General features: G+C 34.8%; 1 protein-coding gene across 13 annotated transcripts in view; it reads right to left on the bottom strand.

The window, feature by feature from the left end:
• Positions 1-19,203, bottom strand: part of Apc (APC regulator of WNT signaling pathway) — a 120,630-nt gene that overhangs the window by 8,960 nt on the left and 92,467 nt on the right. For 5 of the 13 annotated variants that reach the window (XM_048811584.1, XM_048811583.1, XM_048811581.1 and 2 more), the window contains 8 exons: positions 17,577-17,675; positions 14,539-14,917; positions 12,054-12,149; positions 10,758-10,811; positions 7,068-7,207; positions 6,425-6,502; positions 5,768-5,884; positions 155-369 (listed from right to left, as the gene is read on the bottom strand). In XM_048811584.1, coding sequence (XP_048667541.1) covers positions 155-369; positions 5,768-5,884; positions 6,425-6,502; positions 7,068-7,207; positions 10,758-10,811; positions 12,054-12,149; positions 14,539-14,917; positions 17,577-17,675 — 1,178 coding nt within the window. The remainder of the gene's footprint in view (positions 1-154; positions 370-5,767; positions 5,885-6,424; positions 6,503-7,067; positions 7,208-10,757; positions 10,812-12,053; positions 12,150-14,538; positions 14,918-17,576; positions 17,676-19,203) is intronic. The other 8 variants (XM_048811587.1, XM_015484327.2, XM_048811586.1 and 5 more) reach the window with 3 other exon arrangements.

Here is a 19,203-nt window from a genome sequence, read left to right as displayed (position 1 = left end):
TAATGAGTAAAACTGGGATTAACATTTATCTTTTCACTGTACTAAGTGTATTTTGGTTTTGAACTTATTAATAATTATACAAAACACTGCTCACGATTAGGTCTTTTCAAAGAAATGAATTCATGTAGAAAGTAATATAGAACTCTATATATACCTGTGGTCCTCATTTGTAGCTATCAAGCTGGATACATTCCGTAATATCCCACCTCCACTTTCAATAATGGCTAAAGTATTTGTCTGGCTCCGGTAAGTGAGAGTGCCAACCAAAAACGCAAGCGCACCATCTACAGCACATATATCAGCTTTATTCTCAGTGCAATGTGCTGATAAATTCCATAAGGCACTCAGTACGCTTTTGAGGGTTGATTCCTATTAAAAAACAGAATACGTATCATCTAATTAGAACTGGAATTTGTTTTTCATAACCTTTATGTTGACTTCTACTGAACAAAGTTTGTTTTTTGATTTTCCCAGTTGTCCAACTCTGACTAGTAAAATTTTTAAATTTTTTGGCACCAGAGATTGAACCAGGGGTACTCTACCACTGAGCCACATCCCAGCCCTTTTTATTTTTTTATTTTGAGACAGGGTCTTGCTAAGTTGCTGAGGCTGGCTTTAAACCTTGATCCTCCCAAGTCATTCACTGGTAAACTATTAAGAAATTTTCATTTAGAAAAACTTTCATAAAATATCAAATAAAATTTAAGCAATATCCCAAATTAAGCATAACACAATATGAAATTAATGGTCCTCCCTGTTTAAATGATATACTTATCTTACAGAACTTACAGTGTATGTGTGTGTATGTGTATACACACACACATAATTCATGTACATTATGAAAAGATAACATTTTCAGAACAATGGAAACTAAATTTAAAAAACCTCTATTACTATACATGGATAAGGAAAATCATCCCCCTCCCTCCTCGCCTTCCCTGCACCGTGGTACTGGGAATTGAACCCAGGGCATTCTACCACTGAGTTACATCCCCAGCCCTTTTAATTTATAGATAGGGTCTCACTAAGTTTCCCAGGTTGGAACTTGCCATCCTCCTGCTTCAGCTTCCTGAGTTGTTGGGGAAATAGGGAAAGATATCTTAGAAGTACTGTTAAATGACAAGAGCAATTTGCAAAGCAGTATATACAGTATTACATTTGTATTAAAAACATACATAAATGTCTATATGTGGTTGATCCAAAAGTAACAATGTAACTTATGGAAAGAAGAAAGGATACTGGAAAAATGTTTCAAAGAGGCAAACTAATTACAAAAAGCCAAAACTCCCTAATATACAATATCATAGTAAACTGTCAAACTGCACTTGCCATAGAAACATTTTGATATGCAATTGGTCACAATCTCCCATGATCCTGGTGTCAGTCTTTGTACTTATCTCACAAAAAACATTCATTAGAAATTTACTATGTTGGGGCTGGGGTTGTGGCTCAGTGGTAGAGTGCTTGCCTAGCATGCATGAGGCACTGGGTTAGATCCTCAGTATCACATGAAAATAAAATAAAGATATTATGTCCACATAAAACTAAAAAATAAATATTAAAAAAAAAAGAAATCTATTATGTGCCTATCATACAGGCACTTCAAACAATTAACAAAACAAAACAAGGTGCTCTAAAAGATTATTGAAGCCTGAATTTTAATAAAATATTCCAGAGAAGACTGTTCTGTAGGAGGATAAGACCTGTACCTTCACAGAGAAGAGAAGACAGTAGCTCCTCGCAGGGAAAGCAGAATGATAAAAGGTATGTAATCCCAGTGGCTTGTGGAGGCAGGAGGACCATGAGCTCAAAGATAGCCTCAACAAAAAGAGAGGCACTAAGCAACTCAGTGAGCCCCTGCATCTAAATTAAATACAAAAAGAGCCGGGGATGTGTCACAATGATTCAGCATCCCTGGGTTCAATCCTCAGTACAAAAAACAAACAAACAAACAAATAAATAAATAAAGTATGGAAGAAGAAATCAGGAAGAAGGGCTAGGTGCAGTGGCATACATCTGTAACTCTGGGTTTAATACCAGTACCAAAAACAAAAACAAATCAGGAAGGAAGGACTGTAGAATAGAAAGACACAAAGGAGACAAAGGCGCATGCTGGGAACAGTAGAAAGTAAGTTCATAGAGTTAAAATATAGGCTTTGAATGCCACAGGAAACATTATGGGCCTAAATAAAAAAGTAGCTAACTACCCATTCTCTTTATCAAGAAATTAATTAAATGAAACAGTATTGGAGTAGGTTTAGACACTGCTTATCAGAGAGCTGGAAAGAGGCAGGAAGGAAATGCTTCCACAATCAAGATGTGAGAAAAGCTCAATTTTAATTGCAATGTGATTGAAGTAAAGGCAGAGCATTTTAAGCTTCTGAGAACAAGAAAGATGGCAAGTCTTTAGAGCAGTGAGTCAAACTGCAATTTGCCCAGAAGAGCTAAAGTTAGAAAAACAAAAGTTGCTCTCTGTGTGACTATATGTCAAAGGCCAAGAGTTTTGATTCAATAAAGTTTTACAGTTCAAAACAAAGGAGAAAAGAAATGATTAGGAGTTAGGGATGTGGTGTAGTGGTAGAATGCATGCTTAGTATATACTAGGCCCTAGGCTCCATCCCCAGTGTGTATGTGTGCATGCATATACATGTACGCACACACACAAAATGACAAGGACAAAATGATTAGCAGTTGGAAATACAGGGCTGCGGCTCAGCAGTAGCGCACTTGCCTGGCATGTGTGAGGCATTGGGTTCGATTCTCAGCACCACATATAAACAAACAAACAAACAAACAAACAAATAAATGTCTATCAACAACTTAAAAAATATATATATATATAAAAAAAGGTGGAAATACAGGTGAAAGCAAAGGGAGGAGTTTCAGTAAGTTGCGTGATCAGAAAGTATAAAATACAGGTGAAGGTAGAAAAGAAAAACCAAAGTGAATCTATAAATCCAGATTTTGCAACCTGGAAAAGAGCTGTATCAGAAGACACTGAAGATGGTATGACTAATTAAATGAAGCAAGTAACTTGTTCAAGGCTTTGGATGTTACAGGAAAAGAAAAACACTGTAGTAGTTAGAAGCCACAGAGCATTTTATTTTCATTTTCAAAAGACTGGGTTTCTTATATAGTTGAAACATAAGAAAAGAAGGATCCAGTAGAGAAGATGTAGAAGACAAGAGTAAAGTACTCACATTTTTAAGTAAACAGTAAAAACTGGGGCACAGAACACATTAAAGACAAGGCTCTATTGTGTGGAAGGTGTAAGCTAGCTGAACAGAGTTAAAGTGCTGCCATACATGCAGGGGAAATAGGAAGAAGTCCTGATTCTTGATCATGAGCAGTAGTAAATAAAGCTGAAAGGCAATCAATGACTAATTAGAGAAAAAGCATGTTCACAATGACCACTGCACTGAATACAGACAAAGAGGAAACCAACAAACTCTTAATATTGTTAACCAGGAAGCCCAAATCAGAATTGTATAATAGCAATTTCTGATTGGCTAGTTTTTCCAAGATTGGCCTTACATTAAAAATTTATCGATGAAACTGGACATGGTTGTGCACATTCTTTAAGTCCCAGCTACTTGGGAAGCTGAGGCAAGAGCATTACTTAAGGTCATCAGCCTGGGTAACACAGCATAACTTAAAAAAAAAAAAAAAAATACAGATAAATTTAGGGTGAAATGGCCTTTTCCAAGAAAAGGACAAGTCTTTCCATTTATTATGGTCTTCTGTGTTTTTCAGTAGGATGTATCTTTTAATCTAGCCTTTTAAGTCTGTATCAATTAAATCTGTATGTAGATCTTTAGGTCTGTATTGTCCAGGCTGGTCTTGAACAACTGGACTCAAGTGATCCTCCCACTTCAGCCTCCCCAGTGGCTTAGACTATATGCATGTGCTACCATGCCTGCCTAGTTAATTCTTTTTTATAGCTGAGTTGAATTTTATTGTACAGATATCCCACAATTTGTTTACCATTTACCTGCTGACAGACATCAGAGTTATTTCTAATTTATGTTATCACAAACAAAATTACTACGAACATTCATGTGTAATTCTGTGTGTGAACATCAGTTTTTGTTCCTCTTGGGTAAAATACTTAGAAGTGCAATGGCTGGGTCATATGGCAGGTGTATGTTTAACTTAAAAACACTGTAAAGTGTTTTTGGTTTTTTTTTAGTTTTAGTTGGACACAATACCTTTATTTTATTTTATTTTTTTAATATTTATTTTTTAGTTTTCGGCAGACACAACATCTTTGTTTGTATGTGGTGCTGAGGATCGAACCCGGGCCTCACGCATGCCAGGCGAGCGCATTACCGCTTGAGCCACACCCCCGGCCCTACCTTTATTTTATTTATTTATTTTTATGTGGTGTTGAGAATCGAATCCAGTGCCCTGAATATGCTCGGCAAGTGCTCTACCACTGAGCCACAACCCCAGTCCTTGCCAAATGTTTTAAAGTGGTTACACCATTTCACATTCTCACCAGCAGTGTATAAGATCTCTACTGCTCAACATCCTTATAACACTTGACCAATTTTTAAACTTTAACTAATATGATCTGTGTAATGGTATCTCACTGTATTTTTGATCTGCATTTCCCTTAGAACTAAGGATGTCATTTATCTTTTCTAGTGCTTAATGGTCATTAATATAACTTCTTTTCTGAAGTGTTAGTTTCCCGCTCAATTTTATTTTACTTTTCTGCAGTACAGGGAATTGAACACAGGGGGCACTCTACCACTAAGGTACATCCCTAGTCCTTTTTATTTTGAGACAGCTTCTCATTAAGTTGCCCAGGCTGGCCTTGAACTGTGATTGTCCTGCTTCAGCCTCTCAAGTTGCTGGAATTAGAGGCATGCACCACTATGACCAGCTCCATTCAGTAGCTTTAAAGGTATCTTTATGCATACCCCAAGCATATTTGAATATTATCTTTATAACTAGTAATTTAGTTGAATACTTTTCTCCTAATAAATTTTCAAGTGTCTTCCAGGTATAAAAAATAGACTTCACTAAAAATACACAACTAAATAAACAGTGAAAAACAAACAAACAAAAAACCTCTTCACTCTCTCTGAAAATAAAAGTTTTTAAGAAGAAAATTTAGTCTACAGGTCTCGGCCAGTTGGGTCAAGGAAGCCCAGTTTGGCTAAGATAACTTGCTTGGTTGCTCCCCGATTTCAAGTTTACTATTTATTTTATTTTTTTTAAAACTAGCTTAGTTTCGGAACTACCTGAAGATATGTCCTAGAAAGAAATTATTACTTGGAGTTTCCTATTGATCATTAAATTTTTAGGACTTTGGGGAACTGAAATTTGGAGAGCTCACAAGTAATACAACAGATTCTCAAGAGTGACTTTGTACCTTTTTCTTGAGAGACATTTGGCAATATCTGGAAATCTTTTGGATTATCACATCTGTCGGGGGCAGGGGGATGGTGTGCTGTCAGCTAGTGGGCAAAGGCTATGGATGCTGCAAAATATCCTATAATGCATAGGTCAGCCCCCTAAAACAAATAATTATCTGGGTCGAAAATGTTTACAATGTCAGAGCTGAGGAAACCCTACTAAACTACCATATACAAATTCTTTCCCCTTTAATACTCCTAGAGATTGAACTAAAACAATGAAGATAAATAGGTTAGAAATTAGGAAATCTCCTGGCAAGGTGAGGGGAGAAGTATGGAGAAGGTGGCAAAAAAAGTTAGCTAACATGAATCCATATTACAGTACTGAGTATTTTCAAGGGTACCTTTTTAACTTCCAAAGCACATTCCATCAATGCTTTTACACTTCCAACTTCCCGCAATGTCTTTTTACTATTTACATCTGCTCGCCAAGACAGATTCCTCAAAACACTTGCAATAACCTGCAAATGAATCAATTTTAGAAAAATTTGTATAAAAATGCTTAATACTAGCTTCCTTTTATTTCTAATGCTAGAGGTTAAGAGTAAAATCTATTCAGGTTGAGAAAACCTTATCCAAAATGCTTGGGACCAGAAGTGTTTTGGGTTTCAGATTTTGTTTGCTTTTGGAATGTGCATATATACAGTTTGCAATAACCTGGGCATAGCACCCAAGTCTAAATATAAAATTCATGTTTCATACACATCTTATATATATATAACCTGAAAGTAACTTTAATATAGCATTTTAATAATTTTGTGCATGAAGTTTCATGGTGTGTAATTTTCTACTTGTGCTGTCATGTTCAACACTCAAAAAGTTTCAGATTTTGGATTAGGAATGCTCTACCTGTAGCAAAGAAATTCCTATAATTATTTTCCTTTATTCTAATGTTACTGAAACTTTACTCTAAAACATGAGGTACTAAATACTGAGCTGTGACTTAAGTCAGAATATTAACCTGCTAATATCCAAGAAACATTTGAGATTCTAAGTGGTACCTGCTGTAAGTCTTCACTTTCAGATTTTAGTTGGGCCACAAGTGCTCTCATGCAGCCTTTCATAGAGCATAGTGTAGCCTGTAAAATTAGATATTAAACAGAGCGTCATCAACAAGGTAGCTTGAGTGTGTGCTTACTAAATGTCAAACCTAGTTTTCACTGTTCATAACAGATATTTCACCTGTAAAAGATGTAGAACAAGATTATCTAGAAGAAAGATAGATGCCCTCCCAATTCTCTGCTATCCTTGTAAAACTGAAAAAAATAAAGTGAATAGATAAGAAATATAAGCAAAGGATTTTAAAGTAAGATCTTTTACCTGGATGGAATTAGTATGTGCCTCACACTTGCCTTGGTCATCAGGATTTTCAGATTCATAATAACAATTTTTGTAATATAACTGTATAAATTCACTATGGTGTTTCACCTGTATATGTACTTTTGCCTTTATTTAGGCAAAGCCCAATGAAATGAGTAAGGATATGCAGTGGACTTGAAGTACAGGTTTTTATTAGTCATTGTTTCATTAGAAGGGAGACAAAGAAAGTAAGTGAAAAGTAGTTTGTGTATGTGAAAGTAAACTAACCTGACCTAACTTATGAACCTGAGCTGTCTTTAAGAAACAGATCTTAAGAAAACATACCTTGTTGGCTACATCTCCAAAAGTCAAGTTTGTCAAAGCCATTCCAGCATATCGTCTTAAAGTAATACTGTAGTGGTCATTAGTAAGCCCATACATTTCACAGTCCACTTGCAATAATTCTGCAATGGCCTGTAGTCCCCCTAATTTAAAAAGGGCAAGAGGAAAAAGATAATAATCTAAAATAAAACAAATTATCAAATTGATAATTAAATATTAGGAAAAAGAAACCTCAAAGAATGAGTATATATGGTTTAAATCTGCCTTTAGATTTATAAGCCACAAAAGCTATTATAAAGGACTTTAGTGTAACATATTTATAAAGTACAACTGACAGCTATTCCATTTTCTGCAAGTTACTCCACCCTCCAGCCCCTTGCTTTACTGAATGAGTGTATTTTCTACTTACTGCACATATATTACATGCTGCCAACCATGAAGATGACCGTTTTCTATTACTAGGTCTTTCTAAACATTAATAGAAAAAGGCAACTTATTTTTACTATTAGGGCTTAAAAAAACACTCTTCATTGTCGCACATTGTTGCCTAATTACTTTAGTATTTTTTATTTGTCAAAATAATTATCCTTAGGAATAATGAAACTTTTAAAAGAAACTGTGCATTAAGCAATGATTATTTTTTCATCAAAAAGAATGTCTGATCAACTTCTAAGTTCTATAAAACTATTTGTGCTTAAAAAAAATCTCTTTACTTTTCTTTAATAGTATTGAATACCATCTATACTAGGATTTTGTATTTTCTTTCCCCCTGATTCTTACTACTGGGTATGCTCAACAATGCCCACAGTGGCCAACAGTAGGAGGGCAAGGAGGAAAACAAAGTGAAAGGAAAAGACAACGAAAGAAGGGCTTAAAAAAAAAAGTGAAGTAAAATGGTGAGGAAATGAACAAAAAAAGATAAAAATGCATGTGGAGCTATGAAAAATATTATTCATCATCAAACATTAATAATCATGGGACTTGGAATATTGTTTTGTTACAGAGAAGTGGCTAACACAGAAAAAAAGGAAAAAAAGATGAATATAGACAAGCAATTCTGGGATAATGTAAGCCTAAATAGGTCATTAATCTGAAAGAAGGCCAGTATATTATGGTTTTATAAATGATCTGGAACTTTGCAAATTTGCAAACAAAGTTCTATCTTGGGGCAAGAATTCCAGGCCAAGGGATTTAACTGTAGAAAGATTCACGAAAATCTTTATGACTAGCAGAAATGACAGACAACTTTGACTATAGGTAAGTAAAAATTAATTTGTTCAAAGAAAATCTAAACTGTAGTTAGAAAGATTTTTCTTGAATTTACCTGTGATAGTAGAAAAATATATAATCAGTGAACCAAAACTAGTCACTGTCTTTAAGAAGCTTACAGACTAGAGCAAAGACAGACATTTCAAGCCCAGGGTTAATAAGTGGATTTAACCTAGACCCAGGGTTGGGGGGAGGTCCTGAGAAAAAGGCTAAGAAAATAATGTTTAAGGCAAATCTTTAAGGAAGAATGAGTACTTAACAATGGTGGAGAAAGTACGAGAAAGAAGCATTCTGGAAGAGGAAACAGCATGTGTAGAGGCCCTTGGGTTTGAAATATGAATCAACAAAGAAAGGGACACAAGATGAGTCTACAAAAATGGGTAAGATCATGTAAGACTTTCTGTGCCACATTAAGGATTTTAGGCATAGGAAAGTATAATGAGATGGGCATTCTAAATAGACTACTATATCTGCAATGTGTAGAATGGATTATGACTGGAACAGGGAGTGGCATAAGACAAAGTATTATAGAACAAGAGAGACAATGGTGGCTTGAACTGGGGAAGAAAAAAATATTGATTTGAAATATAGTTAAGAAGTGGAATTAAAGTACTCAGTTACTAGATGAAGGGAATAAAAATGAAACCATGTATGACTTTAAAAAATTGTGGCTTAAGCAAGTGGATTGATTTTGCCAAGAGAAATCCTGGAAGAAATAGAGTTAAGGGTGGGGGAATTAAGAATTTCAGTTTGTGATAGTTCAGTTAGAATCTCTGAAATATCACCTAAAGGAAGATGTCAATTAGGAAGTATGATGTGTGTTTAAAACTCAGGAGAGAGAACTTGAACTAAGATGTAAATTTGAAAAACACTGAACACTAACCCTAACGTGGTAACTGAAGCCTTGGGAGTAGATGATACTGCAGTTGGATAAAGGAGAAGTATAATAACAGAATTCTAACCCAGGATATTATCAGAGTCACTGCAGACCTGAAGACTGTGGCTCAGGATATTAATGAGATCCCCCAAATGTCGAGTATTATGAAGCAGAATATCAACAGTGAAGTTAGACAAACTATGTCTTGTTTCTTCATAAAATCCTGCCTGGTATATATAGCAATATCTGGAATGCTTTCTTAAAAAAGATAAAAGTACATCTAAAGAAGGTCCCAAGAAGGCATTAAATTGTCAAAGACTTGAAACCTCTTGTATGGAAAAACTAAACATTTTAGGATTTGATTCTGAGAAAAAAGATTAAAGAAAGATATGATGGGTGTCAACAAAACCATGAACAACATGGCTAATGAAAAAAAGGAACATTCAATAAAAATCTGGCACATCAGATACAAGACAAAATCATTTACAATGCCAGGCAAATAAGAAGAAAAGATTTCAGTGAATTTTGAGGCAAAGAATATAATTCATAGGCTAAAACTATAAATGGATTCAGTAAAATATGCAAATTTTTGGTCGATAGAATAAAAATTGGCTGCCCTAAAAAAAGTTAGGATGTTTCAAGGTAATAAGCACATCCTTATATATTTTATTTGATGTCTAAGTTAGAAAATAGTGGTGTGGATGGATGTAATTATTGTCCAATATGGTATCTTATAACCTTACAAATAATGGAGGACCAACTGCCTCAGGTGACATTAAATAGAATCCTTAATTCAGTTTCTTAACTAAAAAAAAAAAAAAAAAGAACCGAGAGATTATGTTTAATTTTTAAAAGTACGTTAGTTTTGTTTTACTTAGTTTAGATAGCCACCATTAGCATGAAATGCTCCATTCTAAAATAAGTATCAGGAGCTCAGTATCAATATTCTATGGAGATCAATGTTCCACAAAGTTTCCTGATCATAAGCATCATCTGAGTTGCTTGTTAAATATGATTCTTAGTCTCTTCCCTGGAGAGTCTGTTTGCTACAGAGCTAGAGTATCTATATGTTTTGACAAGCATCTCTGGTGATATTATGATCTAGAAACTTTGTAAAACACTAAGGCAAATGAATCATAAGTTCTTTGGAAGACAGGGCCATGTCTTATTAAAAATTTCTAGTCCTAGCACAGTTTCTGGGACAGATTAATATCACATATATGTATATAATATCATATATATATATAGTCTAAATATTCTAATACTAATAGGTAAAAGGTTAAATGACCATGATCTTCATATATGCACATATGACAGTCCCAATGGACTGAGCTTCAGGATTTCCCTTCATCTAATTAGGATTTATTTCTTCCCTAATTCCTTACTGCTAGGTGCCTGTACTATCTTATACTATCTCCCCCCAATTTACAAACCTTAATTCTCCTTTTGCCCCAGTGTAAATTTGGAGACTAGGAGTGAGAGGAAGGTAATCCCTGTGGCTATGTCCCCAGCAGTCACACCCCCAGAGGCCCCATCCTGCTCCTCACCTGAAAGCCCCTGCCCTAGCTCCTGTGATGAAATGCCCCGGGTAGCCTTCCTACCTGAAGAAGGAAGAGGAACAAATACTGAGTCTAAGTTTTATTTTGAAATTCAGATGATTAATGTGTCAGTCCTAGTCTACAGTCCATTGGAACATAGGAACATTTATAATAGAAAAATATCTTAAAACTGGATTTTCTGTTTATTATTATTATTCCTTTCCCATTATTATTAGCATTAAAAAAACTTAAAATAATGAGGGAAGAACTCAAGATAAACTGAGATTCCACAGGATACTAGGGGAGAAAAGAGAATCAGGTGGGACTGTGGGGAAGAAAGCATGGCTGAGGGTAGGCCTGAAATTCAAAAGTACAGAGCCTCCCAAAGTGATGACTCTGAAGGAGACAACACTCATTTTTGCTGTACGAGTTCTCTGCGTTTAAGAGTCTCATGACTTTAATCACTTATAAGATAAACGATGAATGACAATGATGAGGGTAACAGGAATACAAAGTGGAGGCTGGAATGTAATGTAACATAAACAGCACAAAAAGCAAGGCACAGCTACACTAAGATGGAAACTCAGTGTATGGTTCTTGCTGTAGCATGAAAAACTACAGCTCACATGAGATGGCTCAGCATCATGCAATATATAAATATCACATGTGCAAAATGAACCTAGAAATCAAAAACCATTTCATGAAAAATGGGGTGCACAAATGCAGGTTATATAAGGTTTAGAGCGTGTGATAACACATACCTAAAGGACTAATTGTTAAAAAATTAATGAAATGTTTTTAGCATAATGTTTTTCTATATTAATCAGTTTCAAAGACACCATGCCGCTTATGATGAAAATTGAGTAAAATACTGAAAACCGTGAAGATAAATGAAATGCTTAATAATATTTCTTCTTGGTGTTTATCAGAAGTGACTGACAGATCTCAAGGAAAATGAAATCTCTATATTTCAAAATAATTCAGATTACTCTTATATAAACTGTTACACAGGTTAACCCTGGTAACAGGAACAGGAGGGGTCTGTTCAATAATTTTTGTAATCATTGGCTAAGATTTCAGAATCTAAGTTAGTTTATAACAGGGTAGCAGTTTCTGTTGACTCAGGAAAACCAGGGAAACCAGGGTACAGTATTTTGCTACAAGAAGGAAGTAATAGAAGTTAGCATCCTTATATTTCAACTTATCAATGATTGAATATCTTCATGTAGTATATTAAATTTCTACCACGATTTTAAAAAATCCACAAGTATTTGTCTATGGCATTAGGAAACATTTCTGTCTTACCAAGTTCATTCATTGCATGTCTATGCTCTTCATCAAATGAAAGTTTCATTAGAACACAAACAGCAGGACAGATCTGATGTTCAACAGGAGCTGGCACTGGAAAATACAATTGATGTAAACCATAATGTTTTGTTACCTGAAAAACAATGATTATACTTTAAAAATACGTAAGGATCATTAGAATAACCCTAATGCATATAAATTTAATGGATTGACAAATATTTGCTGAGTGGATGAGAATAAAGACTACAAATGTGGAACAGAAAATGAATAAAAGCTTTTCTTGGTTCCATAAAAATGTTTACCACTCATCTATCCTTTACCAATTCTATTAATCTAATATCCAGGTAACTTAATCTAATTCAGTATGTTTATGGTATAATTAACATATCTAATAATTTAAAATTATCTTCACATGGTAGGATATGTCTATAATCCAAGTGAATTGGGAGGCTGAGGCAGGAGGATTCCAAGTTTGAGGGCAGCCTCAGCAATTTAGCAAGGCCCTAAGCAACTTATTGAGATTCTGTCTCAAAATAAAAAATAAAAAGTGGTAGGGATATAGCGCACTAGCTCACTGGTTAAGCACCCTTGGGTTAATTCTCAAGTACCTCCTCTCCCTCTAATTATGTTCACTATATGAAAGAATAAAAACATTTTGGAATAAAATGTTTAATTTTGTTTATAACTTTAGCTATTTTCATAAATGTGGGTTAAAAGCCCATGGCTGAGGCTCAACATGGTGGCAAAGGCTTATAATCCCAGCAACTCAGGAGGCTGAGGCAATAGAATGCAAGTTCAATGTCAGCCTAGGCAAGTCAGTAAGACCATCATTTCAAAAAAATAAATGAAAGGGTCTGGGGAAGTAGCTCAGTGGTAGAGCACCCCTGGGTTTGAGTCTCACTATCACAAACAAAAAAAAAAAACATTAAATAAAAAAGAAAGGAAAAGAATGAAAGAAAATGGAAAATGTATATGTACCAATGTAATACCTAGTAGATAAAATTTACTAGACTGATACATACATACATATAATAGATAGTAAAAAATTTAAAGAAAAAGATGTCACACTAAGCTACATTCCCAGTCCTTTGAGATGGTCTCACTGGGACTGAGAGTAGCCTTGAACTTGACATTCTCCTATTTTAAGTCTCCTGGATCACTGGGATTACAGGTGTGTGCCACCATACCTGGCTTATGTACAAGGTTTCAAAACTTATTACTTGACATAAGTATTTGTTTGGAAGTAATAATGTGGTGCTGGGGATGTGGCTTAGTGGTAGAGCACTTGCCTGGCATACCTGAGGCCCTGGTTCAATCTCTAGTACCATGAGCCAAAAAAAAAAAAAAAAAAAATCTGGACCATTTCGTTATTGTGGTTAGCCAAGAATCAATTCAGAAAGGCAATATTCTCTCAATAATATATCTTATTAGCTCTCCTCATTCCTAGGATAGCAGATATAAAGAATCAACTCTACTTTTTCCTTATCTTAAAAATTTTTAGATTTAAAATAATGTTTATATTTAAGCTTGGAAAAAAATCTGCTATGGTTTCCTAAACCATGTTTTTACCACAATTCCTTTTACTGATCCCCAAATCAATAGGTTGATATGAAAAAAATCATCTACTTATCCTGTGTGTGTGTGTGTGCATGCATGTGCACACATGCGTTAATTCTTACTGGGTGAAGGAAGGTCTTACCTTATATACTTACTGCTGTTGGTTCTTGGCTACAGGAATGAAGTTACGTCCCCAAGGGACCCAACTTCTATGTTCCCTGCTCCTGAGGGAGAAGGGCTAGTGAACAAGGGTCTCTTCCTGAGCAAAGAGCTGGGGGGCTTATTATTACCAGCAACTGGGGCCCATTGCCTGGAGCAAGGTGGTACAGTAGGAAGAGTAAAAAGCTAACAGCACATTCAGCCTGTTTGTGTTTCTGGCTCTGTTACTTACTAGCTGTGAGGCCATAACAAGTCTTTTAGCCTCTCTGAGTCTCAGTTTCTGCATCTGTAAAATGGAGATGATGATGCTTTCCCTTTCCCTTTTTGTTGGAGGATCACATAACATTAACAGAAATACAGTGTCCACTGAATAGACTGATAGGAATATGTGAAAGAATACAGCTTGGTCACTAGTAGCTGGAGGAACTAATGTAAAGTTGCTTTTCTGAGCTTCCCCTATGGAATAAAAGAGAAGTGCAACCAACAATTGTTCAAGTTCTTTCTAGCTCTACTAAGCTTTGACTATATAAATTTCTTTTGATTTGCTGTTCTTTTTTGATTACTGACTAGTGTACATAATGTATTCCTTTGTTAATTTTTTTTAGGAAAATACAGACTTAAGCTATGTATGTTAATGGCATAGACAGCTAATATGAATTAATTCCTTCATTCATAAAGACAACATATTAACTACAAAATTTTCTAATCTAAAACTTTTACATTTGCTTTCAAACATGCACTATGATGTACATTATAAAGCACATACTTGGATTTTTGTCCTGGTCCATGCCTTGTTCATGGGCTTCCTGCCACTCCCAACAGGTTTCACAGTAAGCTCGTATCTGTTCCAAAAGATGAAGGACTCGGATTTCACGCCTGCCTCTCTTGTCGTCAGGCTGTGAGTGAATGATGTTGTGGAGTGCTGCACTGGCCCTGGCCCGAGCCTCTTTACTGCCCCGGGAATTTCCCAACAATACAGAGTCTTTGTCATTGCCATGTAAAAGCTGGATGAGGAGAGGAAGACATCCAGACTGTCGCATGGATATACAGCTGTCTTGGGAGCTAGACATGGCTAGCAAAGTTCGTGACATATCATCCTTATCATGAGTACCAAGCATTGACAACAATGAATACACCATTTCCACCTGTGGGCCAAATGAGTTTAGAAATAAAATTATGACTTTAATATCTAAAAGCCAAGACTAATGAAGTGATGAATGGGATATCTATTGTAACTTAGTAAAAAAACAAAACAAAACAAAATCTTTAGGATGAAGTAATGGTATTTTATCAAAATCTAGACAATAATCAATAATTTGTTTATGTGTATAAATAGTAGCAGTGGTATTATACAGTGTGAAATAAGAAAGTAGGTTCTATCATACTTAAATGCTATTTGTCTGGATTAGGGGTGGGGTAATCTACTAACTATGAGTGAAAATCAATTGATGTCTATATCATGCACACACACAACAAGGAATGTGGTTTATCTAAATCCACTATGTAATTAAAAAATTTATTTTTTAATCTACAACTACAATCATGAGAAAACATTTTTGTAATAATTGTTATTTACTAAATACTAATTCAAGATAATCACTAATTCTGATCAGATTATGATATTTTAAAATTAATAATTTCTCTCTTTTTAAAAAAATATTTATTTTTTTAGTTGTAGTTGGACACAATACCTTTATTTTATTCATTCATTTTTATGTGGAGCTGAAGATCGAACCCAGGGTCTCGCATGTGCGAGGCAAGCACTCTACCGCTGAGCCACAACCCCAGCCCAATAATTTCTCTCTTATAAATGCAAAATATTTGTCATAAAAATGAAAATGCCATGATCACATAAGGAGTGATAAAGCCAGGACATACAGTCATTTTCTTTTTTTAAAGCCAACTGGTAAGCATTAATTACTTTGACAATACATTCTAAGAATTTATTTAGAAATAGATTAGAAACAGGAAAATAGTACCTAGTTATCCTGGACTGTCATTAGCTTCATTTCAAAGCTAGAGGCTATTACATAAAAGTATAGAGTGTTATCTCTTTAACTCAGTTGTTCTCAATCAGGGCCAATTTTGCCCCCATCAGGACACATTTAGCTATATCTTGGAGACATTTTTGGTTATAATAATTGGGAGGCAGAAGTAAGGGAATCCAGTGGGTAGAGACCAAGGATGCTGTAAAAATCCCATAATGCAACAAAGAATTATCTAGCTAATAGTTTTGAGGTTGAGAAACGCTGCTCTGAATGTGTAAACATACCTACTTTTAGATATGAAATTTTAGGAATATAGGACTATGAATAAATCAGATTTAGGTTCAAATTTTGGCTCCACCACTTACAAATAAGCTGGTTGATGCTAGTTAATTTATTTAATTTCTCTGAGATTTAGTTTTCTAAGTTCCAAACAGAGTAATTTGTGAAGACCAAATAAAATAATACATATGGGACAGTGGCTGGCATTCAAAATACATTGTAAAGTCTTAACATTATCATTTTTTTTTTACTTCAGTTTTCTCATTAGAGGGATAAGAATATCTCGCAGGGCATTTGAGAGGATTAGCAATAATGTACATATTTTACCTTGGCACACAAGAGATCTCAAGTAGTTAACTATTGTGAATTATAAAAAGGATTAAGCTTCATATTGATCATATCATTGATTACCCTAAAATGCATTCCTTAAGTCAACATTAGTTATTTCAATGTGTTTCTTAAGAGTTGTTATATTATTTAGAAAAAAATGGAATATTTAGTTTTTATTGAAAATGTATTATTTGGTAACATTAAATTTCATCTCAGTTAATATTCTATTAAAGCTTCTGGCTTTATTTTGTGATACTGGGGATTGAACCTAGGGATACTCTATCATAGAACTACATCCTCAGCTCTTTTAATTTTTTATTTTGAGGCAGGATCTCTATAAGTTTCCCAGGCTGATAACAAACTTGCAATCCTCCTGCCTTAGCCTACCGAGTTGCTGGGGTTATAGGCATGTGTCACTGTACCCATCAGAGCTTTGGCTTTAAAACAAATATTTTCTTTCTAACATTTTCCCACAATCCTAAAAGATTTACTAACATCTGAGCTACCCTAAGAAAGCTCACTTATCAGCCCTGGGTAACATTCAACCTCAATAATTTTTCCATGCATCTCAATAAATATTAAACACTCATTATGTACAGATACTGTGCTAGATGCTGAAAAAGATACATAAAAAATAGTCCCTGTTTTCCAAAGAGAGCTTCATTCCAATTGTTAGTGATACAAACCAGGTAAGTGGATCACTTGGGGAGCTTAAGGGGACCCTGAGAATTAGAAAAGCAAAGCCTAAGAAGAATTTTGGAGGCTGGCTAGTATTGTTACAACCATTTGTGGTGGGGTAGAAAGTGGCGTATGCCACAGCAGACAAAGTATGGAGGCAGAAAATTACAGGCAATTCAGGAAGTAAGCTAGTCTGGCTGGAGTTTAGGATACCTGCAGACAAGTGTAAGATGAGGCTGAAAAAGAATTAACAATTATATAATTTGCCAGTTTTTTAATAATCCTTTTCTCCCTTGTTTATGCTTTTTTGGTATAAAAACATGGCAGAAAGCTGGGAATGTAGTTCAGTGGTAGAGTGCTTGCCTAGCATGCATAGGACCTTGGGTTCAATCTTCAGTAGCAGAAGAAAGAAAAAAAAAATTGACGTTATGGAGACCTAGTAAGAATTCTCTTCTAGAAAATATATGTGAACAATGTCTTAATAAAGTATTAATAGCATTAGGAACCAGAGTTTGTAATCTTCTGTTACCTTGGTTCCCAAATGACTTGTCAGTCTTCGAGGAGCAGAGTGTGTGCTACCAGAACTCAAAACACTGGCTGTTTCATGGTCCATTCGTGTAGTTAAACCCTAGAAAGTAAGCAAATTATAGAACAGTAAAATTTATATTATAAATATGGATAACTTTATATGAAGGTACTTCAAACGAACCATATATAGAGTAAACAACTAAATATATCATTAAAAGTATGACCACTGTAAATCTCAAAATGAATATATATTTGACATTTGTTAAAATTCATTCAACTATACACTTAAAATGAATGTATTTTATTTTATGGTAATCTTTCCTCAATAAAGTTAATTTAAAAAAATTCCAGTGAGAGGTTTTTAAAATATCCCTTCAAATAAAAATCTACTTATACCCATGAAGGGAAATCTCAGGTTGGATTAAGAACACTAGAGTCCAGAGTGACTCTCCTTTCTAGACTTAACTCCCTTCATGTGTCTGTATTATTTATGCTGGTTAGACTTGTAGAAATACTTCCCAAGTTGTAAAAGTTGTTAGCACTCTCCAGAGTAGAGAGACAGCAGAGAAGACTATCTTATTCTTCTTACTTTCTGGCATTCAACTAAGATAATTTCGCTAAGATATTGCTTCTTTGAAATGACTAGAACAATAATCCACTTGAATCAAATGTATGAAATATGATATGTCAAAAGCTTTGTAATGTTTTGAACAACTGATAATTAAAAAAATGAGAACAGAAAAAAAAAAAAAAAGAAAAAAAAACCAAAAGAAATGACTAGAACATCCAGTGTCTGGATCTTTCTATATATTCCAGCTTAAATTTCTTGTGGTTCATCACTTCCATAATTCTCTTGCTAGTTTTTAATAGCTTAACGCTATAGTTATTCCATCTCACCTATCTGGAAATGGTGGATATTATTAACTATTTCCTCTTTTATGGAACACTATTCTATTGCTTTGGGATTTCAGTCTAAGTTTTCATATTCCCACATATATTCATTAGGGATGCAAAGATCTTCCACACCTTCAATGATCACATTGTTCACTTTTCTTAATTCCAACTTAAGACCTGCAAACTTAACATTTTCAGAACTAAACATTATTTTCCCTCACTAACCTCCTCTTCATCTTGTGTTATCACTAAATTGCACCACTATCCTTCCAGCTGCCTACAACAGAAATCTGGAAGTCATTCTTGACTTCTCCTTCTCTTAGTCCTCAAACCCAACCTCTAATAAAAACCTGAAAGAGTCTATTTCCTAAATATTTTGAGATATTCAGATTATCTGTTGATGAAATGATTCTCAAATTTGAGGGTCACAGAAGAAACTTTCAGACCACCATCATCTTTCACCAAGATTATGTCTACTTTGCCTGATGATCTTTCAGATGTCATATAAAGTTAATTTATATCTTTCTCCAGGAACAACTTTACCTAAAAATTAGGTTTAATTTTAGTTTTCTTTCTTTTTTTTGGTACTGGGGTTTGAACTCATGGGCACAAGCCACTGAGCCACATCTTCAGCCCTGTTTTGTACTTTATTTAGAGATAGGATCTCGTTGAGTTGCTTAGCACCTCACTTTTGCTAAGGCTGGCTTTTGAATTTGCAATCATCCTGCCCCAGC

The sequence above is a fragment of the Marmota marmota genome, unplaced genomic scaffold (genome assembly GCF_001458135.2).
Source record: "Marmota marmota marmota unplaced genomic scaffold, marMar, whole genome shotgun sequence".
In the NCBI taxonomy this organism is placed as follows: domain Eukaryota; kingdom Metazoa; phylum Chordata; class Mammalia; order Rodentia; family Sciuridae; genus Marmota; species Marmota marmota.
The sequence above is the reverse complement of the archived record's forward strand: the minus strand, read 5'-3'. Positions and strand labels throughout refer to the sequence as shown.